The sequence below is a fragment of the Terrapene carolina genome, unplaced genomic scaffold (genome assembly GCF_002925995.2).
Source record: "Terrapene carolina triunguis isolate 2854851 unplaced genomic scaffold, T_m_triunguis-2.0 Scaffold26, whole genome shotgun sequence".
In the NCBI taxonomy this organism is placed as follows: Eukaryota; Metazoa; Chordata; order Testudines; family Emydidae; genus Terrapene; species Terrapene triunguis.
In genome coordinates, this window is record NW_020664377.1 from 2,102,776 (window position 1) to 2,125,275 (window position 22,500).

At 45.6% G+C, this 22,500-nt stretch overlaps 1 protein-coding gene across 4 annotated transcripts in view; it reads left to right on the forward strand.

Annotated features, from left to right (window-relative positions):
• The first annotated feature begins 1,982 nt into the window (after positions 1–1,982).
• Positions 1,983–22,500, forward strand: part of LOC113406344 (ATP-dependent RNA helicase DDX3X-like) — a 36,565-nt gene continuing 16,047 nt past the window's right edge. For 2 of the 4 annotated variants that reach the window (XM_026650675.2, XM_026650676.2), the window contains exons 1-7: positions 1,983–2,070; positions 4,417–4,471; positions 6,379–6,429; positions 12,015–12,149; positions 15,159–15,282; positions 16,792–16,953; positions 17,040–17,139. In XM_026650675.2, the coding sequence (XP_026506460.1) occupies positions 2,026–2,070; positions 4,417–4,471; positions 6,379–6,429; positions 12,015–12,149; positions 15,159–15,282; positions 16,792–16,953; positions 17,040–17,139 (672 nt within the window). In that variant the 5' untranslated portion in view covers positions 1,983–2,025. The remainder of the gene's footprint in view (positions 2,071–4,416; positions 4,472–6,378; positions 6,430–12,014; positions 12,150–15,158; positions 15,283–16,791; positions 16,954–17,039; positions 17,140–22,500) is intronic. The other 2 variants (XM_026650678.2, XM_026650686.2) reach the window with 1 other exon arrangement.

Below are 22,500 nucleotides of genomic sequence, written 5' to 3' on the forward strand. Positions count from 1 at the left end.
TGTGTGCAATTTCTCCCCCCCCCCCCCCCTCCTGTGCCACCTAGTATGAGGACCTCTTCTTTATGGCAAAAAGCTAGGGGCCACGGGATGTTACGCAGCAGCTGAGCAGCTTTTGAGGAGCTTGGTAGTGTCGAACTTTTGGACTTAAGTGCCTAAGTCCTTTTGTGGATCTGGGCCCTACAGGCCATGATCAGTGCCCAGTTGTGTTAAGTCCTATATAAATATGTAGTAAAAGTGCAATTCCTGGCCCAGATAACTTATAACTGAGGGCTCTGACCTACAAGTGAGTAGTCTAACTGACCTTGATGAGACTACTCAAGTGACTGACATTACGAATATCTACAGGACCAGATCCAAGGTTTGTAATGATACAGCAGGTGGATGAAACATAAGTTTGTTTACTGTTACTGCACTTTCTGCACACAATCATGCTCTTGCATAATAAATAAGAGCTAGTTGCCTGCCTGCCTAGCCAACAGTGTGTTGCAGACATTACAACACAGCTGAGTCCTGAGAATAAGGTGGTGGCTTTATGGATTTTGATAAGAACTGTGAGAACAGTGCTTATCATAGAATATCAGGGTTGGAAGGACCCTCAAGAGATCATCTAGTCTAAACCACTGCTCAAAGCAGGACCAATCCCCAGGCAGATTTTTACCCCGTTCCCTAAATAGCCCCTTCAAGGATTGAACTCACAACTCTGGGTTTGGGCAGGCTAATGCTCAACCCACTGAGCTATCCCTTCCCCCCTTATGGCAGAAGCAGTGGTGAGACAAGGCTGCCATCACTGCCAAACCAAGATTCGCAGCTGACATCACTGCAAAATAGATCTGATGGGTAGAGTGCGTGTCTCAAAAATCAAGCTGGTGCATTTCAGTGTAGACCATTAATCTTGGTACCTGCTGGCACAGGCTGGCTGGGGTAGGGGCGCCTGGAGGTGCAGCCGCTGTGGGACGCTAAAGGGGGAGATGGAGGCAACAAGGGCTGCCAGGCTCAGTGCCAGGTGCTGGGCAGACGATGGCGGCAGAGGCAACGAGGCAGGGTGCCGCAGCCAAAGCCCGAGCAGAGGCAGCTGCCCGGATCCCACCAGCCCCATGACCGAGCTCAGGTGATGGGGGGCCAGGCTGGATCTTCCGGAACGGGAAGAAACAGCGACCCTGGGGGCGGCAGGGACAGGCCGGCCTGCACCGTGCGGGGAGCTGCCACGGGGCACCAGCCCGCGGGGAGGGGTCATCCCCCCCCCCGTTGCCCGGGCTGCCGAGCTAGGTCACACTCGGGCCGGACAGGTCACGCCGCGCCCCGGTTATATGAGCAGTTTCTCTCCCGCACCCACCGCTGCTCGCAGCGCTCGAGCCCGGGCCGGGCCGCGCCTCCATTAGACTCTGCGCAGCACCGCCGGCAAAGCTCATAACATGGCGGCGGGCCCGCGCAGGGCCGCCCACGTGACCTAGATTCCGGCTCTTTTTGGAGAGAACGTTCCGTACCCGCGCGAGAGAAAGGCTGACTGAGCGTTCTCGCGAGCTCTGAGTCGAGGGGAGGGGGAGTGCAAAAATATCTCGCGAGACTTCGGGAGCTTTTTCTCCTAGAATCCGGAGGAGATCTCGCGGTATCCTCCAGGAAAGCCGAGCGGCTCCGCTTGGGGTCATAGAAGCCCATGGTAGGAGATCTCGCGCGACGTTTCTGGAGCCTCATCCGTCGAAAACCGAGGGGACGAGCCTGCGGAGATCTCGCGATAGTCCTGGATTCCTCCCCTCCCTTAATACACAGTTGCCGGTTCTCTCGCGAGATCCTTGCTGCCCGGGTGGGGGAAGGGATCGAGCCGGGAGGGGGCGTAGTTTGCGTGCTGAAGTCAGCGCGCTGGCAGGGAGGGGGCGGGGGTATATAAGGGCCGGGCCGAGCTGGGGGGGTTTCAGTTAGAGAAGCGAAACGATTCGAGGCGAACAAGCGGTAGCAGCGGCGAGTTCGAAACCCGGTGAATCCGATTCTCTAGACGCGGAGCGCGACCTCCCGAGACGATCTCTCGTTATGAGTCATGTGGCGGTGGAAAATGCCCTCAGTCTAGACCAGCAGGTGAGGGACTGGCGGGGTCGGGCGATAATCGACGATGGCGGCGGGGGAGGGAGCAGCATCGAGTCACGATTGGCCTGAGACCTGCGAACTCGGCATCAATTCTCGATGATGGCGTCGCGAATTTTTTTTTCTTGTTTACCCCCCCCCGCCCGCCGCTTCTTGCGCATTTAATTATTGCGCAGTTTCCGTCGTGGGGCGACTAATCGCCACGTTGGTGTCGATGACGGGGCCGGGGCGAGGGATGGACGGATGTCTTCTGGCCACCGGGCTGCGCGTGTCGCTGCGGCCTGGCGAGCAGGCCCCAAGCCCGGCTTTTGTGTGAAGCCCGGGACCCCTGGCGGCGGCTGCGAGGAACGGCTGGGGAGGGGGGAGAGACAATGGCGGCCATTGTGCGTGTGACGGAGGCAGGCGGCGGGCTGGGCCGGGCCTTTGTCTCGCGCGCTCCGGGATGGGCGCGCGGGGGGGGGGGGGGGGGGAGAGGCTCCTTTGTTCTCGCGCCCGCTCCTGCCTGCCTGGGCCCCAGTGACGCAGCTGGGCCAGAACGTAACTCACACGCTGCCGGCGAGTGTCGCGGGCGGACCCGGCTTCGCGCTGCCTCCTCCCTTCCGTCCCCCCCGCGGGCGGAGCCTCTGGTGGCCGCATCTAACGAGGGGATGGGGGGAAGCCCGGTGTCGCAACGCGCCCGCGGGTCTCCCGTATCCGTGCCGCGGGGTGGGGACTCTAGCCACGTGCCTGAGCGCGGGGAGGAAGCGGCACAAGTAGCCCAGGGAGCCGAGGCAAGCCGCGCGCTCGCCCGTTACCCCGAGTCTGGCCCTCGCTGGGCTGCGCTGTGACTGGGAACCCGCTCCCCTCCCCCCGGCTTTTACCACTGCGGCAGCCATCTCAGTGCGGCGGTGCAGCAGGCGCTGCAGGCTGGGATTTCAGATACTGCAGGGAGCAGCCGCTCCGCTAATCCGGCGACCGGTCACGTGTTTCCTCGGAGCAGGGACCGGCTGTCTGACCTACTTCGAGAGGAAATGTCAGGACAGCGGCTGCAGCGACTCCCCTCCCCCCCCGTCAATAATTATTAGCCTAAAATGGCAGGCTGTGTTAAGGATACAATTGAAACTTCGAATCGGAGAGAAATCTGCGCTTGGTTACCTTCTCCCCCGATCCACTCCCCAGAATTGGAATGACACTTGCTGCCTACTGACACCCTTGTTATGACAAGCAAGTCTAAACACCATGTCTCTGAAACTAACAGCGCATATGCTGTGTCCTTTGTTTGCGTAGGATTGCAAAAAATAGCAAATTTTATTTTTAAGTGGGAGTTGAACATCTGTTAGCTAAATGGAAGGCCCACCCCCCCCATAAAAGTTAGTGTTGACATCAAGAACAGTGTTCACATTGAAAGTTTCTTCCTCTTACATAAAAAAAGCTAAGTGGAAATGGCATGCTGCCAAGAACCCTCCTCTTACACGACCATAGTTTCAGAGACCACTTGTAGACATTTTTGTGAGGTACTTCAGCCTTTTCCAAGAAAATCGTAGTCCTATAATTCACTGGAATTTTTTTTTTATAAATGGTAGTTTGTGCAACTAGTAGGCTACCTAACCTCACTCCAGGTTGAATCTGGAGTTGTGCCAACTACTGGCAAATCACAGCCTCCTAAACTAAAAATCTAAAACAACTCCTTCCTAGTGCTTAAGGCCTAGATTGAATGCCATGTGTTACTAAAGCAGTGCCTTCCTACCCCCATACTTCTTTTTTTAGTAAAAGGAAGACAGCCATCTTGTATGATTACACAAAAACCAAACTTTATTTATTGTGTTTGAAAACTCTTGTTCTGGAACAACCATGGCGGTTTTTTTTTCTTTTTCTTTTTTAAGTGTGTATTGGGAGCCTTTCTATATTCATTAGAAAAATGCTGCAAGGATGCTTTCTATAAAGTGTTCCTATGGTCCTAAAAAAAATTCAGTAGCATAAGAGGGAAATTACTGGAGTTCTTGATTTGATTATCTTAATTGTTGAATTGCAAGTACTGAGAGCTAGGTTCTGGTTATCATGCAGCCATTGAATGTGGTGCACATTCATTTGTGGGCATAAAAGCATTCGAAAATTGAATTGTCACTGGGCTATGAAAGTAGAATAGCACCAAAGATCATGGTGTCAGTTTTAACACTTTTTTTACTACAATTGCTCTTCCTGTACGCTAGAAGCTTGCTTGTTCTTATGAACCTCTCCGGTGCTCCAAACCAACCCAAGTTTCGTTTGCCATCAATTCATATCATGTCATTAAGAATTAGATTACTATGTGTTAATATAAACTACAGGAATACTATATTTATTTTATTTATTTATTGATAGTTTGCTGGTCTAGACCTGAATTCCTCAGACTCTCAGAGTGGTGGAAGCACAGCAAGTAAGTATATGTCTTGATGTACATGTTCTCTTTTGGCTATACCCAGTTATATAGTTAGAAAAATAGCTGCTGCTTGTTCTGTACAGCTTTGAAAAACGCAACCCATTTCTGGGCCTTTATTTAAAAATGACTTAATGTAAGGGGGGGAAACTAAAGGGGTTGACTTTTTATTTTGGGGGGGGGGGGGGGATGTATTGGATCAATGAGTAGTATAGGTTAATACTCCTTCCCTGTTTAAAGGCAAAACCTATTCAGATCCTTCAGGATTTAACTTGATAGAAGCTGGTCTCCAAGTTTGAGACTAGTTCTGGTTTTCCCCACCAGGTATGTCTTTGAAGCAGGTGTTTAGTTAGAAGCTAAGCTGCATGGGGGGGGGCCCTTCAACTCAAATTTAGTTGCCTATTGGGGCCGTTTCTTGTCTTGCATAGGCATCTTTTCATAGTGGTTCTGGGATGCCAATCTACTTCCACTCTAAGTCAGTTAATGGAGTGTTGCTTTGAAGACCTGAATTGCATCTTCTGGCATATGGAATTAATAGCATTTCTGGGAGGCTCTTTACTGCAGCACAGGACTGAGGCCCTGATATGGGTGGTGTCAGTAGGGGAATCTTCCTTTTGATTGTATGAATTTCACATTTGATTCTTATATAAGAATTACACTTAAAGCAAGGGTATCTTAGTGTTCTCTTCTGCTGAGGTACTAAAATTTGGAGCAAAGGAGTGATCATTTTGCTTCTAGTAGTGCTCTGAAAGGGGATGGTGGATTGTCTTTAGATATTTAGAGAGCTCAACATCTCCTGACAGCATCTGTATGTGACTGATGTTGCTCAAGTAGTGTTATAGCCAGTGCCTAAGCTATCTGGCATCAATTTCTTTGCTCCTTAAAACTAGGAGTGCTATATAGAGAGAACATCCCTGGGTGGTAAGTAGAACGTCTTACTATACTATACTCAAGCCCACCAAATAAACCATATTCTCTAGAGCAGGGCTCGGCAACCTTTCAGGAGTGCTGTGCCGAATCTTCATTTATTCACTCTAATGTAAGGTTTCGCCTGCCAGTAATGCATTTTAATGTTTTTAGAAGGTCTTTCTATAAGTCTATAATATATAACTAAACTATTGTTGTATGTAAAGTAAATAACCTTTTAAAAATGTTATTTATAAGCTTCATTTAAATAAATTAAAATGCAGAGCCGCCCGGACCAGTGGCCAAGACCCAGGCAGTGTGAGCGCCACTGAAAATAAGCTCCCATGCTGCCTTTGGCACAGTGCCATAGGTTGCCTACCCCTGCTCTAGAGAGATGCAACAAGATGTCCTTTCTGAAAGGTCACTATTGGGGAGGCTCAGCAAGAAGCATTTCAATGGACTTACTAGGGAAAGTCCTCTAAAATGGTATTGTGTAAGGTCAATGCTTCCTGAAGTGTCAACATGCTAAAACTGAGCTCTACGCTTGGTCTCAGAAGTTGAAAGTCAGAGGGTTGGATCAAATCTAGCTAGCCAAAATGCTGCCAAATTCCATTGACCAAGGAAAACTGGAGAACCAGCCAATTCTCTGCTATGAAGCCATAAAGCACATAGATGACTGAGGCCAAACAGCACTCTTAAATTTGTGTTGAATAGAAGGGGATGGCAAATACATTCTTGTGAAACAATGTACAGCACAAATGCCTACGTCATAACTGCGCTGTCTTGGGCGGCTTTTGAAGCCTCTAGAATTGAGGCAGGTTCTATGGACCTTACTTGGGATGGTGTATTTGCATGAAGAGTCCCCTAAGAGGCAGGTAGTTGAACCAGATCTTTCTCAGAATAGACACTTTTGGTGGAGAAGACACTTTAACAGATGTTGCTACTATATATTTGTATGTGGTTCTTTAACAAAACTAACTAGTGTCTGTTCTTCTTTTTAGAAGGTCGATACATTCCTCCTCATTTACGGAATAGAGAACCTTCAAAACAGGGTATGTGTGTTTGTTTGTTTTGTTAATGTGTTGGCATTCCTTAATGCCAATATACAGCAAAGGGCAACTGCAAGTACCAATCATGCTTGAATTCTCATCTCAATAGTAAGATACGCATTTCAGATTTTTGACATTTTACACTAATCTTCATAGTGTAAATGACTTTTTTTGGCTAGGTTGTTCGTTACATAGTCATAAGTCTTCTGCTTTCATTGGCTGTATCACTAACTTAAACACTAAATTTGACCTTGGCTGTAGTTGAATTGTCACTTGATTATATTGTGCAGGATGTCTACCAAGCCTGAGACTACATCAGCTTCCAAGTTGCATAGGTCATAATCAAATGACAGTGTTGAAGCAAGATGGACTCTTAATTTTACAAATAAATGATTGTTTTGCTGTAATGATCTGGGGTCAGCCATATCCATTCTAATCACTCATGGGTGCTAGTGTTAGGAAATCTCTTGAGTGCAGTGTGATATCTCCAAAAATTGGTTTAACTTCACTCCTGCTGTCACTTCTGAGGAAGTCTGGATCCATTTTCCTGGGGATAGGAGGCACGTTTCAATTCCTACGCCGGAGATTGATAAAATTCATACTGTTGCTGGCTGGCATTGAGTAGTAAAAATGATTCTGGTACACTTCAGTTAAGATTCTGTGTAATGTCTTTTTTTTATAAAAAGAATAATCCATGGGCAATAGCAGCAGTGCAGTATCAACAGTACCTGTGTCCTTTTTCCTATGGCCCAAAACTGCAAACTTGTTTCCTGCTGCCATTGGGAAACATGGAATATATGAGAAACTGTGGTTTATATATGGCTTATGAGGGGGCTGCTTACTATAGAATAAAATGAGACTTACATCAGATAAAATGGAGCTGTCTGATCTTTACCTGATCTATGGACAGTTCACAGTTTTGGGAGGGTAGAAATTACATCCCTGTCAATGTAATACATAGGAGGGGAATCCTTAATTCTATTCTTTTCCTTCTTAGGGCAGGTCCACACTAGGGCGGGGGATCGATCTAGGAAATGCAACTTCAGCTACGAGAATAGCGTAGCTGAAGTCGACGTTTCCTAGATCGAACTAAATTTACTTACTGCGGGTCCACGCGGCGCAGGCAGGCTCCCCCGTCGACAGCGCTTCCTCCTCTCGGCGAGCAGGAGTTCCGCAGTCGACGGGGGAGCGCTTCTGGGATCGATCTATCGCGTCCAGATGAGACGCGATAAATCGATCCCAGAAGATCGATCTCTACCTGCCGAATTGGGCGGGTAGTGTGGACCAGCCCTTAGTGAGTCTGAAAGAGGTAAGTCCTTCAGACAGCTCAATGAGTGGTATTTGCACACTACTGCAGTAGTGCGTGGTCATGATATGCACTGAGTAGGTGGAGCAAAAATGGCACAATCCCTTGTCAGAAATGACAGCCCAATAGTTAGAATTGGGCAGCTAAAACTACAGTACATGGCAATGGGTATTACTGAAAAGTGTCAGTCAGCTGTGTCACATTACTTCATGCAACTTGCTAGTGGAAAGAAGACTGACAAGCTTGAATCAAGTATTTTGCTAAATTTAGCAAAACCACCACTGTAATCCAAGAAACTACTGTGTATTCTGTTACTCTTTAATTTTAAGAGTATGCCTTAAAATTTTTACTGTCCAATCTTGACTAGTTAAAACACATATAAAGCATCTTAAAAATAGAATTAATGTAACTATCTAGCAATCTACTTAACTTAGCAACTCAGCTTTTGATAACCTAGTGAAATCTAATGGAGATGCCAGTATCAATTCACTTCTCAACATTAGATCTAGTCTAAAACACTATTCCTGGGATAATGGCACCAATTGATTTTTGGAGATACTGAAATGGAAATTTGACCTTTTCAGCCTAGTACTCCTGGAGCCACTTAGCACAAACCATAAACAAACTTATTCTGCTTGCAAGCACTTCTAAAAATTCAAGGTTAAAACTGTTGAACAGAGCACTTGCTTATCTCCAGGTTTGTGGCTGTTGAAGCATACCCCTCCATACTATAACTAGCCTTACCGTAACATTAAAATACACCTTTTTTCCTTAGGTAGGTATTGCCTAAAGCAGCACAAAGTCAGCCTGTTTCAGTTGAATATGCTGGAATGTATAAAGCCTTTGCTGCTTAACAGTGGTCTGGGAAAGAAAATTGTTAATTCATGATTAAATCAATGGATTCATAAGTGATAGGATGGGCCAGACCTAGTAGAGTAAAGTCCCAAACCTCACTGACTGCTCAACTACAGGAAGGTGGAGCCAAAGTGCTGCTGATACTTCCCCCTTCAATGCATGGTAACTCATTCTAAATCCCATTGGCATTGTTTATGGATGGTTTTTTCCTTTAGCCCACAACTTTCCAAACTTACCCATGGCATAGCCCTGAGATTATGGGGATGCCACTGCTTCAGCTTACTACAGATGGCAGGAAATGCTCTAGTCTGCCTCCAAGATTTATAAAAAAAAATGTAGCTTCTATGCCATATTTCTTTGGAGGGAGACTCTTCAGGCTGCAGTTACTGATGGGAGAAGCCTGGTGCAGTGGATCCAAGGCCACATTGTTGGGTAGAAGAGAGCTGCTTCTCTGTTCGCCTTATTTCTAATGTGGGTATATCCTTAAAATGCTCTTCTGAATTGCCTATGGAGACCATCTTGCTTCACTTGCAGTAGAATCCTTTGGTTTACCAATTCCTTGAATGGTAGAGTAGGTGGAGTGTTCAAGTAATTCTGAAGTGGAAGTGATTCAAATGCTTGCTGGCCCAAGGTAATACTTCTTAAAGAGCAATGGTAGAAATCATCCTTTAATAGGGTTTATATTTCACTAACTGGCTAAAACATTGTTCAATATTACTGGATGAAATGAGATGCTGTACTGTTCAGCTGACTCATGAATGTGCCAACCACTTTCTATATGACATGCATGGGAGAAAACAAAAGCCTTTAACTTGTGGAATTTTCTGTCCTCTATGGAAATCTGCCTTTTTTTTTTTTTTTTTTTCCCCTCCAATTCTTTTGTAGCCATACCAGGCACTTAAGTTTCATCTCTGTAATTTTAGCTTCTCTGTAATGCCTCTTTGATAATCAGGTTGATGGAACTATGTCTGATTGGAGAAAGTATAGAATACATTCTGTGTCTTGAGCTTTCTTTAAGCCTTTTGGTTTTGACTCTGCTATATACCTGGAGTTTTCATGGCTCTCTTTACGACAGGAAATATCTGTAGCTACATGAAAAACTACTATTCCAATTCAGGGCCACCACCAAGAAGCTGTAAGTCCATATCATCAGCGCACTGATGAATAACTATGCTATTCTATAGCATGAGTTGAAACTGGCTATACAGCAGTGACTTAATGAACTAACAAGTGATGTTTGATTTTTTGCGTGTGGCTTTTTTTTCCATTTTCATTTTAAATTGGCAATCATCCTTCCTGACTGGATTTCAGCTGTTCTGGAGATATGTATACTAGCTGCTGCTTGGCTTAAAATGTTTTTATGTGTAACAGTAGTCAAATATCTTAGGTCTGTAGAATCTGTTATAGTGAGCTTATATTAAGAATGTACACGTATCTGGTATCCAAGCTTCCAAAACACAGCTGGCCATTGTTCATGGGCTGTAGTTGATAGTAACCTTTTAATACCAACTCTAAAGAAGTAGAAAGACACGAGTATGGATGAAATCTTGCTTTTCAGTAGTCCCGTAGGGCTACACTGGTAAGAAATTGCACCCTTGTAGACTTCTCCTTAGGGTAGTTGTGCTCTTAGCCAAATCAACTAAGCCAGTAGCATTCTGCATTTAATCACCACGGATGAAGAGTAGGTTTAAAAACCAGGTTGGTTGGTTTTTATTTTTATTTATTCCCCCCCCCAAGCCTTTGTCCACTATACCCTATTACAACATTTAGCATGGCTTTCTCTAGAACTTGTCTACTGAGGCAAAGTGGTCTAGTACTAGTAATGTAGGGGATGAAAGGTTGCCATTCCATTTACAGTGAAAGCCTAGTAAAATGATTTTGGCAAAGATTACCAGTAAATGGTTATAAAGCCAAGGTCTCAACAAACTTTTGCAGGATAAGTCAACTCGCATCAGACCTTTATTTCTAACAAACATTGCAGTTCTGTTTGCACCATGGTTTGAGAATTCTCTGTATTTGGAAACGGATGAAAGCCATCATGCATAATGAGACTCAAAGTTAAAATTGACTTCCACTGGCTTATTTGAGTTGCACTTGCTCATGCAGAAGAAAGTGTGTGCAGTCTAACTTGGACACTTGCATGGGTATAAATGACACTTGGTAAAATCCTGTATGTTGCTTGCCATGTTTTTCCATCACTAGTGTAGTTCACAGTTTAAAATACTGTCTCCTAGTTGTTGCTAGTTAACGGCACAGTTCATTCCTTAAGCTTGTAATCTGTTCTGCTTGCCTTCACAAATTTAAGATTACAATTCACTCAGACTGAAGACTCGCTCTAAATACTACTTTTTCTAGCTACTATGATGTTGACTGCCTTGGTATAGATGTGGCTGCATGTCTCTTTACTAAGGCCTGGTTGAAACAAAGCTATGCTATGTTAACTGAAAGCTGGACTGACTTTTAAAACTGGCACAGCTTTGTGTGGTGACACTAGGTCTATACCTTGCTGAAACTAATTCACTATGCCCATGTCTTGCTGGGTCATTTCCGATATGAAATAAGAATATCAAAATCTTCACCTTCTGGGATCTGTTACTTTCTGTACCAGTGAAATCTTAACATAGCAATTGAGATCTCTCCAGAAATGCAGCAGTTAACTCTCTGGACCCAGTCATTGATTCATTGCTAACCATCTATTCCCCTTTCTTAAAACCAGTTCTTACTATGACCTGTCTTCCAATACTGCTTTGCTTATGTGACACCGTATACTACACTATAGTCCAAAATTCTTAGGAGTTCATCCTGTGTAATTGTCTTCAAGTGGGGAAAAAAACTACTAAAATCTGGCTTTCCTGACTCTTAAAGGAAGCCTGATGGCTTGGTTTAGTCTCACCTGTTAACTAAGGAGCAGATAAAAGGTTGGAGGGGAGAATCTTAAATCTCCCTCAATTACTATTTTTTCAGAGCTATTCTCAACTACCTGGAGTTCTTCCAGCAGGCTCCAACTTCTAGTATGGCAATAACCATAGTGCACAGCATACTCTTGATGTTTGCTCCAGTTCACTAACATCTGACCTATCTAACTAAACTAGCTTTCAAAGGAGCCTTTTCAACAAACTCAGATTTGGTTTTGGCTGAGTTTGGAATCTCTTCTCCATAAGAGTTAACAGTTTGAACAATGTTTAGTAAATTAGAGAAACTGTTCTTGCTGTGCATCCTTCCCAATAAAGTGGTCTGTAGCCCCAATTAGGGATAGGGACCTAAAAGGATCCCCTGCCTTTGGAAGGATTCTCTATTGCTGCAGCTTTTTGCATTCTGGCAGTAAAGGTTACATCACCTCTGGATTGGTGCTATGGAGCTTGCAAACTGCTCACTGGCATGAGTGACATTTTCCTTTAATTGTTTCACTTTTTATTCTCTGCCAAAGATTCCCCCAACTGGGACTCTGGTCGCGGAGGTAATGGCTATATGAATGGCTATGACCGAGACAGCCGGATGAATGGCTATGATCGTGATCGCAATGGGTTTGGATCTAGAGGAGGATCTGGACATGATGACAGAGGTGGGCGAGGGGATTGTTAAACTGTCACCTTTCAGCCAATAGCACTCCTGCAATTTGGTGTGGAGACAAGATAACTACTGTAACAACTATAGAATAGTTTTCCTCCCAAAAGTTTCGGTTTGGTTTAAATTTGTAGCATGTGAAACTGAGATCTCACATGAATGCTAGTGGCTTATGAAGTTGGACTTAGTGCATATGGTACTGGTTTAGTTCTGAGCTGCCTGTCTTCACCTACCACGATACAAGAAATGGGGCTTACAGGCCTTAACTGAGAGTGGGGTGCCATTATGTTTGTTGCTGCTGTATTATACATGGATAGAAGGTCTGCTTTGAAGAGTTTACACTAAATGGAGAATACAAAAGGTGGGAGTCTGCTGCAGTTTACAGTCTAAAACCAGAGTAATGCTGCCAAAGTGACTTCCCCAAGGTCATGCAGGAAGTCTGTACTTAAACAAGGAATAAAACTGATTTCGTGGTTCCCAGTCCAGTGCCATAACTACAAAGGAGTCTTCTAGCTCAAGTTGAGTAATCAAAACATCAGATTCTGAACTTTGCCCCTGGAAAGCACCCACAAAATGACCGAGTACTCTACCACTTTTTCAGTGTTGCTTGTGTGTAAGGGATGCCTTAAAACAGGCACTCCTCTATTCATTAAGCTGCCTTGCTAATAAAGGATTTTCATGTTCATTGATCTACATTTTTGAGATGTTAGACTGCAGATTGGCTGGCCACAATACAAATATGGTCCTAAAACTATTCCCAAATCAAAACTAATTCAAGTGTCAGTAAGTGCTTTAGTGGCTCTAAATTGCATATAACTATCACAAAACTTCAACTTTGTCCTTAATGATGCCATACATCTACCTCACTTTTAACCCTCCTGGTGTGGTTACAGGAAGAGCTGTTTGGCTTAGTATTTCATTTCCCATCTCAAAACAGGTAAGAAAGAGAAAGATAGGGTCAGTCTATATCGGGGTCTCAAACTCAGATGACCCCGAGGGCCACATGAGGACTAGTGCATTGGCCCGAAGGCTGCATCACTGAAACCCCTCCCCCCCCGCTGCCTCTGGCCCTGCTCCCACTCCACCCCTTCCAATTAGGCCCCGCCCCTGCCCCATTCCAATCCCTTCCCTGAAGTCCCCACCCCAACGCTGCCCCCAGGGGGTGCAGAAACGGTGCAGGAGGGGTGTGGGATGTGGCAGGGGCCTCAGGGCAGGGAGTTGGGGTGCAGGATGTGGCAGGAGGCTCAGGGCAGGGAGTTGAGGTGTGGGATGTGGCGGGGGGCTCAGGGCAGGGAGTTGAGGGTGCAGGAGGGGTTCAGGGTGTGAGCTCCAGCTTGGTGCTGCTTACCTAGAGCGGCTCCGGGGTGGCAGCAGAGCTCACTGGGGCCAGGGCAGGCTCCCTGCCTGCCTTGGCCCCGGCTCCATGCTGCTCTGTTCCAGGTGTCCCTGCAGCCCGAGGGGGGAGGGGCTCAGGCTTCCCTGCTTGTGCGGCAAGCCACTCTTCTAGGTAGCTCCCATTGGCTGCGGTTCCCTGTTTCTGGCCAATGGGAGCTGTGGGGGGCAGTGCCTGGAAGGAGGCAATGCCAGAGCCCTCTGCCTCCTCCCCCCGGCCCAAAGGGGCATGCTGCCGGCTGCTTTGGGCGCTTGCAGCATCAGGAGGCAATCCCATGGGTAGGCAGAGGGGGGATGGGGTGGGAGCAGCAGGAGGGGCGGGGGGAGCTTAGTGGGCCACACACAAGAGCCCTGCGGGCTGTGTGTTTGGGACCCCTGGTCTATATTATGCAACCTGTAGGATCTTTTTTGAATGAGCCTTCAAGAGCAGGATAATCAATTTCAAAACTTCTGGATGCAAAGAGATAATTTTACACATATGTAGTGACCCCTTCACTTTTGGGTGGGAGCTAGGGAGTTTTGCCTGCTCTTCTTGTAGGGGCTGGAGAAATTTTGTTGTTCTCTTCAGCAGCCAAAGGAGGTTGGAGCTCAGATTTACGTACAAGAAGGAAAAAAACAGCTTGATTCTCCAGCTCCAAAAGTTAGACTTTTCAAGGGTAGCATTTTGTTATAGTTTCAGTTTTTGTTAACAATGTATACTAACATAGCGATTGAGCCAGTCATTGGTATCTTGTTATTTGGAGTACTATGAAATTCTAAGGAATGAGCTACTATGGCTGGGGTGTGGTGAAGAGTGGCTTCATGAAGTGCCTGTGGACATTCCTTCCCAGAATATTAGACTAGTAAATTAGAGCTCAGTGTGCTTTAGATTAGGTTTTTTTAACTGCAGCAATTTGGGTACAATTCAGGTTATGAGCACAACATACTGAGACTATTTTATACTAAGTCGGGGTAGCCACGTTTACTGACCCTCCAAGTCGCATATAACAATCTCAGAAGTTCAAGAGCTGGGATGCGCCTGACAAGGCTCAGGGCTTCAGCCCTGAGCCTGCTACAGCCCCAAGCCTTGGCAGGTGCACCCCACGGGGCTGAAGTCCCAACCCCCCACCCTGCTGCAAGCTTCCCCTCCCCCAGGTCTGGTAGGTGGAGAATTTTGGGGGTGGCAGTGGTCAGAGCTGCACTATAATGGTAAGAGCCACATGTGGCTCACAAGCCACAGTTTGGCTATCTCTGTACTAAGTCCTTGTTTTTATGTAGTTAACTAGTGTAGATTTAAATAACTGCATAGTTGGACTCTAAAATGTGAATCTCTTGCTTGACCTGTCATTTCATTAGTACTGTACAACTTTCCAGTAGTCTCTAACTACATGAGTATAGCTAGCCATGTGTCTGAAATCCATCTCCTGTGCTAAATCACTCTAATAATAAAGTGTGGGGGTGGGGAGAATGCACTCTGTTGGAGTTCTCCATTTGGCTAGCTCCTAACCCATGTGCACCTTCATGGTGGCTTTAGATTGAACAGTCTTTTGCTTGTTAAAATTGGTTTGTTACCTTGAACAGAGACCTATTGACTTTTATGACTAGAAAAATAACCCTTTTTTCTTTCCATGTCTAGGATTTGACAGTGGGTGGAATTCTGGTAGAGACAAGGATGCATACAGCAGCTTTGGTGCTCGGAGTGACCGTGGTGGAAAATCAAGCTTCTTTAGTGAACGTGGGAATGGGTCAAGAGGAGGAAGGTTAGTATCTTCTTGCTCCATGCAGAGCAAAACTAACTTTTTTACATCTGCACTAATAACAGTTTTGTGGTAGAACTGTGATCTTGCCTCATTCTAGCTTCAGGTCTCAATATGACATGGAAACAGGGCTACTTAGTAATTTGGGGCAGCAGAATGAGAACCCTGCTTGGAAAACTAGCCTTTCAGGATAGGCAGTATTGTAAATAACTTAAAGCAGTGTTTCTCAATCTGGGGTCATGAGCAGGCTGGCATTAGCAGGTAAGAAGCAGGGCAATTGCCTAGGGCCCCACAAAACTAAATACGTGGTTTCAGCCCCGTAAGGCAGCTGATTCTGGGAACCCCATGCTGCAGGGTGGCTGAAACCCCAAGCTTAAGTTAGGGGTTGCCAGCACAAAGGTTGAGAAACGTTGACTTAAACTGAGTGAATTGGTTTGAGTCTTTGGACTAGCTAATGACATTGGAGTTGTAGTGATTTGCCACTTCTGTGGCATGGCAATAGGATGCTTGCATCACAGGTGAACACTTACTAGTTATTGGGAGTAAGTGCTTAATGTAAAATGACAAAATTGAAGTTAGAATGTTCTCAACATTTTTTTCTCATTAAAAGTGTAGCTGAGAACAAAATCTGAGTGAATTTAATAAAACAATTGAGTAAGACTCTTGCAGGTTCTCTCCCTTTATTTGGTCAGTTCTAAACACCTCATGTTTGTATGCACAAGTGTGGTGAGAATGACCTTTTTCGCCTCGTTAGTCCTGTATCCTGAATTTTCTCAAACATGGTTTACCAGACCTAAAACTAAACGCAACCCAGGTAAGGACTCTTTTCTACCTTTTATCCAAAGCCCATTTTACAAAGAGGGAGCTTGCCTGTATAATGCAATCATTGACATGGCAAAGGGCCAAGTGTACTTGAATTTAGAAAATTTCCATTTGTATGAGCAATAAAATGTCGGAGCAAGTTAAACTTGCCAGTTGTGAATTTTTACTATAAAGTACATTCAATGAATTAACATTGCTTAATGTGCCTCCCCTTTGTACAAAACTATCACCTTTCTAGAACAGGTGTCCACTAAAACACATGTAAAAGGGAGAATTCTGAATTGCCATTCTACAGGTAAATGTCAGTTTCTCTCAACTTAAACTTTTTAATTTTTTAAAATACTGTTACTTAACTCCTATAACTAGTTAGCTTCCTATTTTGATTATTAGGCTTATGCTCTAGTTTATAAACAATTGAGCAGTTAATGTATGAAGCAGCACTGTTAAATTTTCCCCTAAAACATGAGTCACTAACTTTTACCGAACAAAGTATATGTAATGTACACCAGCTCACCCTGTTGGGTACACCCTACTTCGTTGAATTTGATTCCAGATTTGGAATAGAACACTACCTTATTTTACCTAATGTGTGGAATTAATATGCAGCTAAACATAATGGGCCTCAGTTTGCATGTCCGACAACCACCCTTGTTGAGCTAGATTTCTAAATAGGTTTTTTGCTGTGTTTAGATTTGAGGACCGTGGAAGAGGCGGTGACTATGATGGTATTGGCAGTCGTGGTGATAGGGGTGGCTTTGGCAGATTTGACCGTGGTGGAAATAGTCGCTGGTCTGAAAAGTCAGATGAAGATGACTGGTCAAAACCACTTCCACCAAGTGATCGTCTGGAACAGTGAGTAACTTCATTTAGGTATCAGCATGACAATCAAATCTAGGTTAACTAGTAGAATACTGATGTCTTTTATCCTCTGCTTTCAGAGAGCTCTTCTCCGGAGGCAATACAGGCATTAACTTTGAGAAATATGATGACATTCCCGTTGAGGCAACAGGCAGCAACTGTCCTCCACATATTGAAAGTGTAAGCTTTTTAAATTTTTAATATTGAATCTAGATTTTCAGTTGCTATATACCAAGTAAACAAACTTACAAGTGAAACCTGATGAATCTGAGAATTGGTGCTTCTGGTGCTTAAACTATGTCCAGCAACTTTTTCCTCCTGATACATAGTGGATCCACCATACTTCAGTGAATCAGAAAGCATGACCGAACAGTTGGTAAGCAAGCTATGAATGGTGAGAGTCACTTGTTTGACAGCTTCCCTTATGTTGCTTTAATAGCTACATCATAGGAAAGATTTCATCCAGAGAGAAGCATATGTGGTAAAGTGTCTTGTAAGTTTTGGGGGTTTTTTGTGTTAAACCTGTTGCAATGTGCTTATAGTAGATAAGGTTAAAGAAATGCACCTTCTACTTGGAGTAGAAGGTGGTGAGGTTTGTTATGGTCCTCCATTCCTGGGAGACTTCATTCTAATGTCTCCTCACCCATGGAGAAGGCCTTGTCTCCTATGCAGATTTTTTTTTTTCTCGTTGAGAATTCCATTGTGTACTCCTGAAGGGAAATCTGCACCCAAAAAAATTTCTGTGCACAATATTTTAAAATTCTGCAGATTTTATTTGTCAAATAAAATGTGGAGGCTCCAGCATGGCAGTGGGGAGCACCCTGCAGCTGTTCCTTCTCCCCCCCCCCCCCAACTCAACGGGGAGGCTGCACCCGACCCGACACAACACAAGGGCCTGCCCCTGCACACCAAGTATGGGCAGACAGGCTCAGCTCAGCAGGATCCTAGTGTGGGGTGAGAGGGTTCTGGGTGTGGGCAGCTGAGTGGGGGGGATCTGGATGCACAGGCTTGTTGGGGAGGTTCTGGGTGCAGGGGCAATGGGATGCTGCACAGGGGGTGTTCAGGTGCTGGGGGTTGGTTGGGTGGGGGTATGGGTTCAGCTGTTTGGGGATCTGGGTGTGGGATGCTTATTGGGGCAGTACAGGGGGTGGTATGGTGGGTGTGGAGCAGTGCTTCCTGCTACTGGGGAGGTTTCTGAGGGTGTGACCCAGCCCCAGTCGTTCTCTTCCTCTGCAAGGGAAGTCTTGTCCTGGCCAGCTGGGACTAGCAGCAGAGCCTGGGGTAGGGTAGGAGCCACTGGCTGGAGTGTCTCTTCTACCTCACACACCCACCACCCCCAATTGGTGATTTACCTTTCTGCTGCCTCTCCAGGTGCCCAAAATAAATGCCTGTGCTGCTTTGGAGGGTCTTGAGGCTTCCCTGTGCTTCCCAGTTAGTCACTTTTTTCTGTGAGGGGATGTGAATTCTGTCAGTGAGCAGTGGTGCAGAATTCCACCAGGAGTACGTTGTGCCAGAGGAGCAAAGTTGTTAACAGTCTTAGTTCTAACTTTAGACTGTCTTTAGGTATCCTGGGCCTACACCAGGTGTTCTCAAACTTCATTGCACTGCAATCCCCTTCTGACAAGTTACTACGTGACCAGGGAGGGGGCCAGAGCCCGAGCCCCACAGCCCTGGATGGGAGTGGAGCTCAGGCTTCAGCTTTGGCCCTGTGTCCCAGCAAGTCTAATGCTGGCCCTGGTTACCCTATTAAAATGCAGTGCTGACATTTTGGGCTCTTGACCCCCCACCTCTTGCAAACTGCTGGCCTAGACCAAGGAGTGCTTTGATAAGGACAGACCTAGAACTTGATTCAAAATTTTATGGGAAGCCAACTTAGAGTGGAAGACAGGTGTGATCTGCTCATAGTAGCTTGTGTTGCTGAAGTGATGAGCCGCAGCGTTTTATACTAGCCAGAGTTTACAAAGTGTTGAAGTGTGTTTTCATGCCCCAGTATCATGTATTGCTGTAGTCCAGCTGAAAGGTGACAAAGGCATGAATGACTGAGGCCAGGTCTTCACCATGATGGGACAGTCTCCTGGCCAGCTGGAGATGATAAAAGCATTACTTGTGGCTATTGTGATGTGAAAGTGTCCAAAGGAATCCAAGTGAACTCCTAGGTTACAGACTGAACTGACCACTTGTGAATGTGAACTTGCAATCTATACCATGGTTGTGAACTCAATAGTTTTCTCTGCCCACCAGCATCACCTGTTTTACCCAGGTTAGCTTCATCCAAGCAGTGGGCCATCTTGGTGGTGCTTGTTATGTGTGCTGAAGGATAGGTAGAGCTGTCATCTGCATCTTCCTGTACTTGAGTCCATGTGATCTTACAGTTCACCTGTTAATTGAATGTTGATATTGGAAAGGACCAGAAGAATTCATGTTTGTGGAACCCTGCAAGCAAGGGTTCTAGTGGTGCAGGTGCAGTTTCCATCACTATTCTTTAGGTGCATCCTTCCAGAAAGGACTCAAGCCACTTTAGTGCATTACCCTGGACTCTTGCCACATCTCTAGTAAAGACAGCTGCATTGAATGCTGCAAAGAGACCCATGAGAATGAATGTTTGTCCTGTATCTATCTATTGACTGAAAGAGGCACTAATGCTCTCTAAAGCCGTTTCAGTTCCATGTCCTGGCCTGAATCCAGATTGTGCTGGGTCTAGAGTGCTGTCTTCAGTTAAATGAGCTTGTAGTTGGCCTCTTGCTCATTTCTCTGAGCTTGCTCAGGAATGGGAGTTTTGACAGTAGGCAGTAGATGGCTAGGATTGAAATATCCAGGGTGGGTTTCATTGTTGGTCAGAATATTGCATGTTTGAAGGAGGAAAAGAAGGTTCCTCCTCTGAATCAGGTGTTCATAACCCATTCACAAGCCAGGAAGGACATGGGTTGGATTCATGAGTCTTTCCTTGGAACTCCTTTAGGGGGTGTTCAGAACTTCTTGATGAGTCCATATGCCAAACTCCAGGAATGCAGGTAGGCTTTTGGTTGGGTTCATTGTTTCATCATGTCTGAATCACACCTCCATCTGTTTTAGGGTATCCCAAAAAAGGTCACTTGTGTAGGCAGTGGGGATGGAAGGGGCTGTTTGGAGGACAGTGTAGAATGGTAACAGTTCAGTCCTTGACTCCTCATCCTTTAGCAGGTGTTGGAATTTTATTGAATCCATCAGTGTTTGTGGTTGAATCAGGATCACTTCTGTTTGTTGCCCGGGCACTGGAAGGTCTTTGACTGCCATAATGAGGTAATTGTCCAAGGTTGTGGCTGGATTGTAATGTCCTCTGTTAATATTTAGGCCGAAGATCAGGTCCAGGGTATGACCAGCTGTGTGGGTTGGGCCAGAGGTGAAAGTCCTAGGAGGGAGGCAAGCAAGGAGATGTGTGTGGAGGTGTCTTGTTCCGTTGTTTAAGTGGTCTCCATAGCATGTTATCTGAACAGGCACTTCTAAGCCCATGAATAGGAACTCAGTCTCTTAAAATATTTGCCAATCCTGAGTCTTCCTGAAAGTGGATCTCTGCAGCTCCATCAATGTGAAATGTCCCCACTTCTGCTCTTGAGGGAATGGTTTAATCTCCATGGGGGGCACCCTCCTTGTCCCTAGGCCACTCACCTGCTTCCACACTATTGATCTTCAAGGCCTTGAACAAACAGAAATAAGTAAGTAGTAGCTATGCTAATAGCACCTTCCTAGCCTAGACAAGAATGATTCCTAGACCTGCTGTCTTGCCCTTGTAGCTCATCTCCTGATGTAGCAGGACTCTGGTACCATAACCCATCTTCATCTCCTTTCTATACCTTAAGACCTAGCTCCTTAGCTGGTTCTCTGGCATAGAGTTGGACTACTGTCCTGAGGTTGTCCCTACTCCTGAGCAGCAAGGAGAGAACCAACCTACAAAAGTGTAGAGATGCTTCCAAGTTTGGTGTATCCATCAGTCTGTATTCCCTTCTGAATCTCTCCTCACAGATGTACTTGATAACCCTGGTGCTTTTTAAATCCAGCAGGTAATCACCTAAGCTCTAGTAGGGTTTACTTGGCAGCTATTATATAGCCTCTTATCCACCAGTCAAAGGACTGTTTGTTTTTACTCACCCTGCCACAGCCAGGTTCCTTAGCAGGTTGTATAATCTGTTCCCTCACTTAAGGAACCCTCTGTTTGAACCTGTGGGGTAGCTGTTCAGTCCTCCACCTGCTCCTCAAGGCTTTGTTCTTAGTCACCGAAACTTTGCCCAGAAAGGTAGGGAATTTAGGGGTGCTCATGGCTGACCCTTTCTATACTACCTTTTTACCATGACAAGGTGACCCTATGCCCCCAGCCTTGTTTACTGCCTGAGTGCTTTTCAGAATTCTATATCAATGGGGACACTTGTCTGTCTGCATCTTACCCCAGACTTTATTTCTTGAGGAGGAGGAGGTTAGCCTCCATATCCTGGATGTAAGAAGTTCCCATACAATCTGCCTTGCCAGAAAAAGATCTTCCAGGGCTTATTCTGGACTGTCTCTCCTTCCTTATTCAAGAGAATGAAGGAACAGCCAAAGTCTACTCATACCACTGAAGTGGGTTTCTTGTTACAAAGCTGCTGGGGTTCATCTCTTTCTCCTCCCCCCCCCCCCCCTTTCTGTAGTAACTGCTCAATCTACCTCAATAACCTATCATGGACATTTGCAGGAAAACAACCTGGTCCTCCATTCTTCAGTACCTGTTCTACCTGCTTCCAGGGCAGACACTGCCTTTGCTGTCATCAGAACCATGCTAAGATCAGCCTCCTCAAACTGCCTCTGTATTGAGTTACTGCTTGGGAGTCTCCTACAGTGGAGCAGCCATAGCGACACTTCAGGTTACTTATCTCAGTAACTCCTGTTACTGTACAGGTGCCATCTTGAACTTTGTGGCTGAGAAGGAATTGAAGTGGTGGCAGATCTGCTCCCCTAGATGCCTTTTGCATCAGGGCACAAGTATGTAAAGGTCACAGGTCTGGACCTGTGGGTACTGCTGATTGCACCCTGATTGAGAGTGTATGGGTGCATGCATCCTATGATGGACCACCCATAGGGACAAAACATCTCAAACTTCAGTTACTGTACAGATAAATAAATTCTACTCTTCAGTGAAATAGGGCAGCAACAGGTGAACGCTGCTTTCTGGATACTGCTTGAACACAGCTTTCTGGGTTTTTTGTCAGGCAACCACCAGTGTAAATAGTGTGTTGTCATAACAGATGACTTTTGTTGTTCTCAGCACATGTGATGGCCTGCCAGTATGCCAGTGATCAGGAGACCTGCTATGTAGTCAGTCCATAAGTGCTTTGAGACAACTAATATAGCAAAAATTAATCTGATTAGTGACTGCCTTTCTGGCATCTCTTTATGATGAACTGATCATGACTTGCAGGTTTCTCAGTTTAACACACTGGTCTATTGTGCAAGATTAAACTCTGAATTAAGGACCACAGCCATACTAGGGGCAGAGAAGGAACCTAGTGATGCTCTTCTGCTACTGGCTGGTGT